This window comes from Fusarium musae, chromosome 9 (assembly GCF_019915245.1).
Source record: "Fusarium musae strain F31 chromosome 9, whole genome shotgun sequence".
Taxonomy (NCBI): Eukaryota; Fungi; Ascomycota; class Sordariomycetes; order Hypocreales; family Nectriaceae; genus Fusarium; species Fusarium musae.
In genome coordinates, this window is record NC_058395.1 from 1,796,669 (window position 1) to 1,808,679 (window position 12,011).

At 48.0% G+C, this 12,011-nt stretch overlaps 4 protein-coding genes across 4 annotated transcripts; 3 read left to right on the forward strand and 1 right to left on the reverse strand.

The window, feature by feature from the left end:
* Positions 1-2,825: 2,825 nt before the first annotated feature.
* On the reverse strand, positions 2,826-4,253 carry J7337_011814 (uncharacterized protein; the record flags this gene model as incomplete). The annotated part of the gene is made up of 4 exons (XM_044829350.1): positions 2,826-3,139; positions 3,180-3,327; positions 3,353-3,378; positions 3,443-4,253. 4 exons carry the CDS (start codon positions 4,251-4,253, stop codon positions 2,826-2,828), a joined length of 1,299 nt encoding a protein of 432 aa, XP_044676025.1.
* Positions 4,254-6,333: 2,080 nt separating this feature from the next.
* J7337_011815 (uncharacterized protein) lies at positions 6,334-6,747 on the forward strand (the record flags this gene model as incomplete). Its single annotated transcript, XM_044829351.1, has 1 exon — positions 6,334-6,747. The coding sequence occupies one exon, from the start codon at positions 6,334-6,336 to the stop codon at positions 6,745-6,747; it is 414 nt and encodes a 137-aa protein (XP_044676026.1).
* Positions 6,748-6,770: 23 nt separating this feature from the next.
* On the forward strand, positions 6,771-7,760 carry J7337_011816 (uncharacterized protein; the record flags this gene model as incomplete). Its single annotated transcript, XM_044829352.1, has 1 exon — positions 6,771-7,760. The coding sequence occupies one exon, from the start codon at positions 6,771-6,773 to the stop codon at positions 7,758-7,760; it is 990 nt and encodes a 329-aa protein (XP_044676027.1).
* A 296-nt stretch (positions 7,761-8,056) lies between these two features.
* J7337_011817 (uncharacterized protein) lies at positions 8,057-8,896 on the forward strand (the record flags this gene model as incomplete). Its single annotated transcript, XM_044829353.1, has 1 exon — positions 8,057-8,896. One exon carries the CDS (start codon positions 8,057-8,059, stop codon positions 8,894-8,896), a length of 840 nt encoding a protein of 279 aa, XP_044676028.1.
* Between the last annotated feature and the right edge of the window lie 3,115 nt (positions 8,897-12,011).

Here is a 12,011-nt window from a genome sequence, read left to right on the forward strand (position 1 = left end):
GATGGAATGGAGACAGGCCAATGGGATTACGTCGTTGCCCCGCTAAAGCCCGCGTTTCTGATCCACTGTCGCGGGCCAAACCTCCCCCGCCGCCGCTCAGATGGACGCCGTGCGTGTCTATAGAGGCCCCGGAACGGTCGAGACGCCCTGTAACATGGCTCGGAGACGGTCCTGTAGGGGACGACAGAAGGTCGGGTGCTCCAAAAAACACCCCTGAATCTGATTTCATCTGTGTCCCTTCCGGTCTCTTACCGGGGGAACCTCCACTCTGCAAAATTTCCATTTCCATTTCCATTTCCCTTTGCCGATCAGATGGTGGGGGAGGAAAGCCGCAGACCTGCCAGAGTCCTGTAGAGTCATGTACGTAGCCGCTAGCTCAACCTTGGTTGCAGCCGTCTCATGGTGACCTGCCTCCGGATCCTCCCGGCATGGTTCCGGAGACGGCAACCAGATATCAGGCATTTAAGGGCAATCTTCGGCGTCAAAAGCTCAGAAAGATGGTGTTGAGGATATGCAGTAGCCATTGAGAATATTGCCCCTAGTTGTGTGAATTTAGGCATTTCACCCCAGACACCGACAAGACGCCGAGCCCAGAACCGACCGAGTCAGCTCCAGTAAACAGGCATTGATACTGGCATTGGCGTGGATATCGATGGATAGATCCAAATCTTATCACACTTGTCTTGTGCTCTGTCCTTTACCTGGGCTGTCAGCCTCAATTCACGGTCAACTGTTTGCCTGGATCTTGTCTGTCTTGGTGCAACTAACGTTACAGAACGGTACGGTATGCTGCAGGAACCGCCACCAGCTGCCGCTCACGAGACCTACGCTGAGCTCCGGGTCTGTCCGAATTGGCACCACTGGTATCATGTCGCATCGTGTTGTTTTGTTATCATGACCTGCAATTGCTTTTTGGAGGTCCCCAGCAGGTGCTGTTTTCTGGGGTACGTTCTCGGCCGATGTTTGCATTTCCAACGCATGTTATATATGGGGTCATCCGTCTTCTGACCCGTCTTCCATTCGATTTGACGTTGTGATATGATGGTAGATCCACCTCGAACTTCTTCATCCCCCAAGCTCCCAGACTTTCCGGACGTGGGGTCCCCTCACCCCAGGTTTAGTTGCTTTTGCGGCTTTCGGTCGTGTTGTGCTGCTGCCCTTACACCGCCTTGCGGCCTCACGATAACGAAATTTGGTGGATCGGATTCGTTCGCTTGAACACTGACAAAGAATCAAAGAGATGTTTTGTCTCGTACCTTACTAAAGGCAAAGGTATTCGCACGACCCCTTGTCCGTACAGGTGACGGAGGTCCGGCTGCGACACCTCTCATAATTTTCTTGTGCTTCGGCCCGTAATGTCAGATGTCGATGACAAATGTTGAAGTGGTTAGGTTTTGAAACCTCTCTCTCTGGTGATCCTGTATCCGGACCAAACAGGATGGGGCGTGTCAGTTCAGGATGTCTTTCGAGTCGAGTCCTGTGACTTGAGTCGAATGCTTGACTTGCAACGGAATCAATCGTGAACTTGTGAAGATGGACGACAGCTAGAAACAGCAGGATAACTACCACGAACTACCTTCCGTTACGGGTTATCGCGATAAGCATCCCACACAACATCACACGACGAATCACGTTCCACTGCAGATACACGATGGTGTTTGCAATGCATCTTTTCGCTGAGAATTCCACTTGGGCTCCGGTCCTGGGGGCAATAAAACTCCTGTCTCTCAGTCAAGGTGCCAAAATACTTAATTAGACTTAGACTCTAATTGCCTAAGTCTACTTGATCTTTCAATTTACATAGAGAATAAATCAGAGATCAAGAAATCCAAGAATCTAACGCATCATTTGATGAGAATTCTAAAAGTATTGACTGAGACCAAAGCTGAATTTCATCTTGTGCTGACTGATATTTTAACTGTGGATGGTGATGTATAAGTGGCAAACGAGAAGAGACCCCCGTATATGTGAAGTGCCGGTTCTTGTTTTTGTCTGAATTAAATCCCGATACACTACAGGCTGAAAAATGAAATCAGTCAGGTTGTTCTCAATATAACCTTGATAAAAAGAAATGACTGAAGGGGATAGGTAGGAAGGCGGCAAATGCCAGCCCAAAGACGAGCATAAACATGGATTCAAACCATGTATACCTATTCTATTCGTACAAAAGAAAAAGAATCACAAAAGCCTAATGCTGGACTCACCCGCAGTCTTCTGATTAGACTATTTTGAAGGTTAGCAATCATCTTCAAGCAGATGTCGAAGCATGGTGTTGGGGGTCGAGTCGAGGAGGAAGACTGACAGACAGTCGACACGTTAGCCATTATGCCAATCGAGCTCTGGGTGTTAGATTGCGGACGAGTACAGTTTCTATTCTGTATTATATGTATATCGCTAGTCTGGTGACGTCTACTACCCCCTCTTTAATATCTCTGAATGGACAATGGGTGTCACACACATCGACACTCACACGATGCAGTGTGCTACTCGGTTGCAAAGCACTTAAAAGTAGACTTGAGGACTTTCGAAACTGAAAAATCGATCATTTTCGTATTCAGTCTCGAATTGAAGAGCTGTATTCATATAGGCAACATCCTTGCTTCTATCTGCGCTCTCGTAGCCGTCTTCACCATGTGGAATACCAAGACAAAGTCTCTGTCTCGTACGCTGTCGTCAGTGAACCGATTTCGTTCATAAGAACTCCAGATGCATGATGGCAACGATTTCTGCTTCATTTAGTATATTTTGCACCTTTGACACTCTGCCTCTCCAGGGCTACATCCATTGTTTGCTCCTTAGGTGACAGGCTACCTGGACACGGACAGCTATTTGGAGTAGAAACGCATCTCTGCACCACCCACATCAAAGAGAGCCACAACGTTCTGCAAGAACAGATCCCCCAAAATATATGGCCCAGATCCTCCCGTCGAAATTGCGATTGCACATTTCCCAGTCACCGGTTCCGTGAAATCCTGATAGATCAAATCAGCTGGGTTGATCCAGAACCGAACCCCTTTGATGATGACTGCAAAATGGGGAGGGATGGCGTTGCAGTCGACAAAGTAGGCACTCCACTCAAACATCCACGTGGCTGGAGGCTGGAAAGCTTTGGCAATGGCTTCAGCCAGGGCTTTTAGAGCTGTTAGTAACCATCAGGAACGTGAAGCGGGTTAACTGACGAGGGGGAATATGCATCATTGTGGTCCCAGTGTCGACGATGTAGGGATATTTTGCAGTGTCTGTAGTGGTTCCCCATTGTAAGCCATCAGGAATGATGGTGTAGAAAGAGGGCTCCCAGCCAGTCTTCTCACGCTCAACGAGCTTGGCCTGTAAGTTTGTTAGAAGCATGAACGTTAAACACTCTCGCTGCAGGATTAACTGGCAATGATGAGATCTGTTGCTGCAAATGATTTGGGTCCCCATGGCATAGGAGGAAGGCCACCCCAAGCCAGGACGCCATCACTGGTGTTTCTTTCAATAGAAACGCTGAAGACAGGATCGACCACGCCTTTTGAGATAGCTGTGGTAAACCAAGGCGAGTAAGGGTAGTTGTTCCATTCAGATTCATCGGAAGTGTCGTTGGGGTCACCGAGGTAGGCGCTTGTTAGAGATGGATAGGCAAGGCCTAAAATACCAACAGTGGTGTTGTCACCACGCCAATAGGCTCTGCTGGCCAAGCCGACTTGTTGTTTGGGGACCAAAATCCCACCACAAGCGATATCAGAGACTCCCATGGGCCCTGATACATCCTCCCCAGAGCCATAACGGCGATGGAAGTAGACTTCGGAGATATCATGAAGGAAGTTCTCGATATGAGGTTGGCCGAAACTGCATGGAGATTGGGTTTTTCTCAAGTTGCCTGATGCATCCTCACAGGTGAATCCAGTCTTGGCAGCCCATGTGTCAGAGCTTCCAGTGTCGAAGATGAGCCAAACCGGGGTGTCGTCCCAGGTGCACTGGATAGCGTACGCAGTGGAGAAGCTCCCGACAGCAGAAATGTTTTGGTGAGGGACGGTACCCTTCCCGGCAGCTGCGAGATGAGTTCGTGTGAGATGGGAGAGAGCAGATCTCGGATGGGAGCCAGTCTTGTGCTTGAGGCTCTTGAGTCGTGACATGCGAACACCGGTGCGATCAATGGTTTTGGCGGAGATGGCTCTGGCTCTTTCGAAGGAGAAGCCGTTGAGTGAAGTTGAAAGATCCCAGTGTGTCTGAGCAACTTGATTGCCAGCCACGGCCGCGAAAGAAGGGCACATGATGCTGGCAAGGAGAACGAAGATGAAGTGAAGCGATCTCATCTTGGTAATGAGTACCTTAGGTGTAAGGTTACCGGCGAGGGTTAGGAACGGTGAGGTTGTTGATGCAGGGGATAAATAATGTGATGCTTACCAACACTCCGAATTTTTGAAAAGGGGTTTACCTATGCCTCAGAGTCCAGACTCGCGAGTGGCAGGTACCTCTTCGGTCTTGGCAGTGCCATGGAGGTTCCTTCCTTCTCTGACTCGGCTACATACCTAAGGTACCTACCTACCTAGGTAGGTAGTAGGTAGGTACGGCGTGGAAGGTGCAACAATAAGAGAAGACTCGCTGAAAAGACAATATTTCTGCTATAATGACGTAAGGTAGCTTGCCTTGTATCAAGCCTATGCCAATGTATATATATTAGTACCTAGGTACTTATATAGTACTTTACTTGGCTCATCGATTAGAATCTTTTCATTTTCAAATTGCTTGGGTGCTCGAGGTGTGGTTATTTCGTCAACATACATACTTACTCAAGGGTCATGGTCAACAATATCATGTCCTTCTTCAGACTATGATCGAATTTCTTTCATGCCTGACATACCGAAATAACCATAACTTGATTAGTAGATGATTCAATAAATGGGCAACTTCATACAGGAATATCCTGGCACTTCATGTCGTTGCTTGCACTCAGATCTCGCAGATCACACACAGATCGCGGGGTCATGCGTCACTAAGTTTGATCATATACAGAGCTCATAAAGGATCCTTGATTAAAATTGTAAATCCCAAATACTTCCATACCGTGGTCTCTGCTGCATGGCGGAGAAACACGAAGACCCTGCAGATTCCTGGAGAACAAGACATTGGGGCTCAACGAGTAAGACTCCCAGATCTCGTGCTACATTCACCATCACTCAGACTTTTTTCCAAGTTTCAAGAGGATATCATGGTAGAACACTTGAGTTACCGACTGGTTAGAATAAACAAGAAACAAGACACTGCGCTGACTGCCTAACTAATTCTCGCAAGCTTACTGCGAGGCTGCCTGTCTAAAACTTGACTCTATATCAAGCAACCTCACTATAGCATTTGCAATTTATGTAATTTTTGAGTTTTGTTATTGGAGAATAGTAAGCTACTGCCTAGACTGTGCCATATCGATCCGATACCTCAAATATCATGTCAGCAATGAAATGAGCCATCGCTGACTGAAGTTCCTTGTCTTGAAGTCAAAGCACACCGCTAACAAAAGTTAACATTGTATGAATTTCTAGATAAGCGCGCTTTATCCTCCATCTGGTATAGGTATAGTATATATTGGCTCATGCTCGGCTTTTCTAATGCATTGTCAGTGGTTTTAGTGCACATTCACTTCCAAACTCCCCAACAAAACCCTATTATCACTCGGTTTTCTACAACTACTTTCCGAAGTCAAACGAAAATCTCACCTTCCCTCCAGTGCCCACTCGCATATCGTATAGATTGAGGTCGAATCAAAGCGGAGTAAGGAGATGTCATCATCTTACACAGCCGAGATAGGGCTGATGCACTGCTACACTACCACGATAGCGCGGCGCTTATGATGTTCAACTCCATAACCTCACAGTATCCATTGGCTCAGAAGCCGAATAGCGACATGGCTGGAGGCTTGGACACCTCCTGAATTGCCAATTGTGGATTTTCGATCATCTTGCAGTAAGCAGGCTTGCATGTAGGGGTATCTCTAGATCATCTCTCGAGATGTCAGCTCTGGGGCTTTGTTACAATATCAACATCCGGAAGGTCGTCCTGGAACCTTGCTTCATGAGGCTTAAGTTTTCAGAAAGTATGGACTTGCATTGGTTTTCATTGTCAACGGTCTGCATTTTGTCCAAGCAGCTGAGCATCCCTGCAGGGTCCTCTGCCTATGTGACGCCGAGAGATATAGTATCAAGAGTGATGACTACCTCAGGATGCTCCCAGGAATAAAAGGAACGCGTCTGCTCTCTTGTAATGACGTGTCTCCCCAGTGTTGCTTTCACAACTCTTGTTTTACACCCAGCCTTCTTTTCTCTCTGACTATCCTCTCGCCCTCTATCTTACACGATCATGGTATCTCATCTGTCTGATGTAGCTAAAACAGCTGCTGGTATCGAGCAGACAACAATTACTGGCCCAACCAACGCCAGTAAACCCCATCTAGTTTTTGGTGCAACTCCTGTGGATGGTCACATATACCCCTTGATTCGAATCGCAGAAGATCTCGTGCAGCGTGGCTTCGAGGCCACTTTCATCGCTGGTGATCAATTCGAGAAAGCAATCACAGGCGCCGGCATTCGACATGTTACAGTCCCACCTCTTGTGAATTCAAAGCTCATGGCAGAGCGTGAGGCTATCCCCGCTGGCATTCCTCGACTTCTCTATGATATCAGACATATCTTCACTGGCCAAACTCCTGAGTGCTGGAGGATCCTCAAAGAAGTTCTGAGGACATCAGAGCTGAGGATCCAGAGAGAAAAGTGATTGTCATGCCAGAGACGTGCTTCATGGGTGCCAATCCTATCTCTCTCGGTGGACCTCTCCCCAAAGGATACACCAAGCGACCCAAGGTGATCAACTCGAATCCTATTCCTTACATGGCTACCAGCATCGACACTGCGCCTTTTGGTCCAGGTCTTCCTCCTGACTCAACGGAGTCTGGCCGTGCGAGAAATCAATTCATGAACCAGATGATGGTTGGTGGACCTTTTGCTGATGTTATCGCCCATCAGGAAGAGGTTCTCAAGAATCTCGGCGCCACTGAGATTCTAGAGCCTCAGATTCCTTTCCACTATTGGATGCTCATGCATGATCTTTCGATTCAAATGTGCCCTCCCAGTCTCGAGTACTCTCGATCTGATGTACCATCCAACGTCAAGTTTTCAGGCTGCGCAACACCCAAACCTATTCCTGCAGACTTTGACTATCCTTCTTGGTGGGATGATGTGAAGCATGGTGACCGACGTATCGTTGCTGTAACTCAGGAAACTATCGCTCGCGACGCAACCAATCTGATAATCCCTACTATCGAGGCCCTCTCTGACCACGACGACCTCCTCGGGGTAGCAATCCTTGGGCAAAGCGGCGCTGTTCTCCCCGATGACATCACTATTCCTTCCAACACCCGTGTCATTGATCACCTCCCCTACGACGCTCTCCTACCTCATGCTTCAGTGTTTGCCATGAATGCTGGATATGGTGGCTTCCTGCATGGAGTAACTAACGGAGTTCCTTTGGTTCTTGCAGGTGAGACTGAGGACAAACCGGAGATTGCAACGCGCGGAGAGTGGAGTGGTGTTGCGGTCAATTTGAAAACGGGTAGGCCTACACCTGATATGGTACGGTTAGGTGTCGAGCGTATCTTGGCAGATGGTAGCTTCAAAAAGAGGGTTGATGAGATCAAGGCCGAGAATGAAGCGATGAAATTCTTTGACTTTATCGAGGAGCTGGTTCTCTCTGTTGGAAGTCTTGGAGGCATGATTTGTTTGGCAGTATAATAGTCTTAGCGTCACTTATAATGCATTATTTATGAGGACCCTGGACCTATGATTGATGCCATGTGTAAGAAAAAGTCTCCGAGAGCCTCCGGTCCATCGACTCTGTTCCTTCGTCCGGCTCCGGCTCCGGCGGGGCCGCGGTTCCTTAAATAGGCCGATTATTACGGAGCATCGCCCGGAGAGGACAAAGTTGCACATCCTTCTTATATAAAACAGACTTCTGATCTTACCTCGCCAGATCAAATCCAGGGCTTGTTGATCATTCAGGTTCAGAACACCTCAACCAAGGCTTCGCCATGGCAACCTCCAAGGCATTGCCTCTGGCTTTCATGGATGCTCTTAGTCCAGCTGTGTCATATTTTCGGCCCGATATAACAACTTCAACGACTCCCAAAGCCACAACCTCTGGTGATCCTCCACTGATTATCATTCTTTCGTGGTCGGAAGCTCGCGATGTTCATATAGCAAAGTACATCTCTCAGTATCGCGAACTCTATCCAACATCTGCCATGCTCTTGTTCCGCGCTTCCACCAAGCTATACATTCAGCCAGCTCTACGTCGTCGCCTGTTTGAGCCTGCTTTGCCAATTCTACAGTCAGTTGACACCAAGGAAGACGATGCACCCAACTTTCTCATCCATATCTTTTCCAACGGGGGTGTCAGTTCTGCTGCCACGCTTTGGGAGATATGGGAAACTTCACTAGGCGGTAAACCTATTCCTCGACATGCTGTCGTGATGGACTCGTGCCCTGGATACTTCCATTGGAAACGAGATCACCATGTCCTGTCAACCGGACTTCCACCATTCCTATCTCCCGTCGTCTGGGTATTTCTGGGTTTTGCATGGGTGTACTACAAACTATGGCTGGGTGTGGAACCACATACCGCCTATGCCTCGGCTCTCAATACGCCTGAGAGAATCAGCCGGGAGACTATGCGGGCATACCTTTACGGAGATGCAGACCTCTCAGTTGGTTGGGAGGATGTGGAATCACATGCTCAACAAGCAAAGGATAATGGCGCTGTAGTCAGAACAGAGAAATTTGCTGGAGGTGCCCATGTCACTCATGTCAGAGCTGATGCTGATAGATACTGGAAGGCTGTCCAGGAGACTTGGCAAGGGGAAGAGCTATAGATTAGATATTCATCGTTGTGTATGAATATAATAGACATTATTAATTCCATAGATAGATATATTACATTCGCTCAGTATGGTTGCGTAGCCTTCAAGGTCCTGAAAGTCCCTGTTCATTATTCATTACCATAGTTTCTTCTCATCTCATGATAGATCGTGTATATGTCGATCATAGATTCTCCGTAGAAGGTCAGCATGTCTGTCCCGTTACGCCTAGTACCCGAAAGAAAGCCCGGCGCCGATAAGTGTATGCTTTGTTCAAGTCCTCTGTTTCTTTGAGGCATCGCTAGATTCTCCTCGCTCCCCAGCTGCTCTCTTGCCGAGGCTGCTTTGTGTTTGTGAGGTCTGTTGGAACGGCATTATGTGACTGTCATCTAAGCCTCCGACGCCCTCGTCTTCCTCATGGCATACGGAGCATTCTTGGTTGAAATCGTGCTCTTCGACGAGGATACCTCGGCGACATCCACCAAACCATCCGTTATTCTTAGCCTCAAGGCAGGAGAGTTCTTGGGTCAAGTCAACCCAAGTCTGAGGCTGGTCGCAACACGTGCAATGTCCTCTGAAAATCATCATTCGGCACATGTCTGCACTGGAGAATTGGCCGTTGATACCTCAGCGACGCGTGACACGATATCACGATGGTAGGCGTAGAGGCTTGTTCGAGAGTCAGTGTGTATAAGTGAAGGCGTTTGTTGGTGAGAATAGCCTTGTCTTGGTGGCCTTGTTTCTTGTATTGGGAATACTCGCGATGTCTCAGTTGGGGAAGATGCCGAATACCGAATTGGTGTCTTCATCAAGCGAAGCTCTGTAACGTAAGACACGAGACGAGTGAGTACCGAACAGAATACGGAGTAGCAAGCCACAATGCAACGTCGACGCTGATGCCAAAGAGAAGCCACAGAAATTGTCGATGTTTCTTTGATATGCAATTCGTAGGTATTAAAAAAAGCAATAAAATGAGCCGTACTCGCCGGGCCACGGGAGAGAGAAAGTGAGAGGACCTGGTGATTTTAATATATATACAGTACAAGTGAGTGATGTGCAATGATGGACGTGCTACGGCATACACCGACCGCGATACGGATACAACATTGGTAATTCGACGAGGCAACGGCCAACTCTAATTACTCCTTTTTACCTTTTTCCACACCGTTGAGGTCACGTCACGTCGTCACACATACATAGATAATTACAAACAGCCAGAAACGGACGTGTCTTCTTCTCTCGCCTCTGATAGGCACGGCAAGGCAATGGTTGTCATGAGAGGTCAAAGCGATAGTTATCCAGCTGCCTCGCATCAACACATCACTTCCAGTTTCATTCTGATGTTTCATTTCCTCCCCTTCCTTGGCTTTGGGGCAATAAGCTTTCCTCAAACGCTAGGCATGTGCATCCGTCCATATGTATTGCCACTGACTAGTACTGTTGTAGTTGGCTTCTCCTTCACTGCCACCGCCTGACAATTCCCGAGCCCTTCGCTTCTGAGTTCTAGACTCCCAAGTTTATTAGGATCCTGCTCTTGAAAGTTGACCCGTATCGTGGGGGTGCTTTGTGGGTTCTCGACCTTGTTCCGGAAGTTTCGTCTTCGGCAGTACCCGATAACATGGTCGCTGCTGTTGGACCTGGTGATAGCTTCAGATCGATATTTGGAATTACAGAGACTTGAATTTACGCAATTCCTGACTCCATGAGCTCATGATACTGATCTCTGTCTAAGCTTTTGTATATTCCTCCCGCATGATCTTGATATCCAATCTCACGATAATATCTCCCGCGTTAGGCTGCACATGTGCCGACGTCTTCGTTCTATACCGGTATTCCACTAGACATCGTGACTGGAATTCTTGGGACCTCCACAGACCTACTAGCTCTCCCACTATTCGTCTCAGGGCGTCATAACAAGTACCCGACCAACGGTCTACGGGCGTAACTCACTAGCTATATCCTTATAGACTAAATCTCCGTCAGTTTCGTTCAAGCACTCTCTGATCTCGGGTTTCACCGTTCCTGAGATCACAGTACAGAGTTCGAATTCTACGGCTGAGGCTTAACCATTGATCATGATAAATCCGAGTGCCTTATGCGCTTACTCTCCGGCGAACTTCCTCCCATAGACAACCCCAATGCTGGAGAAGTCTTCTCTTGTCGGGGCATGTAATGCGCCCTAGCTAAGACATCTCTCGTGATCTCAAGTAGTCAAGTTCCATTGCTTGATGTTTCTCCAGCTCTAACTCTCAGGCTTCAGGGAAGTACTGTAAAGATAAAGTCCACTTTGGCCAGTGTCACCATAGGCTTTCTCTCCTCTTTGAGAATCCAGAGACTGCTCGGTCTCTCCTTTGCGGCTACAGTATAGCGTATTTACTCCTTCAACTTCCGAGTTTTTCATCTTGGTATCGAAAAGGGGAACTTTGATGTGCGTGCTTATTGCGAATCACACCCAACAAGAAGAAGGCCTGAGTAAAATCCAACACGCTTTATTTTATCATATCGGCAACAGAGGCATCCAGCTCAGCGCTAAACTCAACATTCTTGAGTGCCGTTTGCCATTAAACGCCGTTACAGAGTAAATACCGTCCTCAGACGTGGTTTCTGGGTCCTCGCAAGCGCCACTCATTATGGCCTCTTCATGACATCCCAAGAGTCCTCTTGCATCACTTGTTTATTCTTGGCGCGACTCATAAGTCTGTTGTGATGTCGAGCCACTCTTCTTGCTCGTTGCGGCTCTGGTGTGGTGCAGGCGCATTATCAACTGGGTAGGCATCTCCTTCAGGCGCATTTAATCCAGAGGCTTCTCCAAAAGACGCATCAAACTCATACGCATTAACATACGCCTCTGATTAAGATGCACCTTATAGAGAGAGCTCTAATTGAACCTCATCTAGTTCGGGCAGAACTGGTTCAGGCGAATAGAAGAGAGGAGCCGGCAAGTAGTCAGGGGTAGGTGTCCGGGAGTCCTGAACTGCCCCGAGGTTGCGGAATCTTTTATCACGCTCCTCACACGTTTCATCATACAACGAGGGTTGCGTCTCTGTTTCATCATCTGGCTCCAGGACTGCATCGGTCGCAGTGGGCGACCATGGGCTACTGTACGCCCTATCGCAACAAGTAAGCCTTG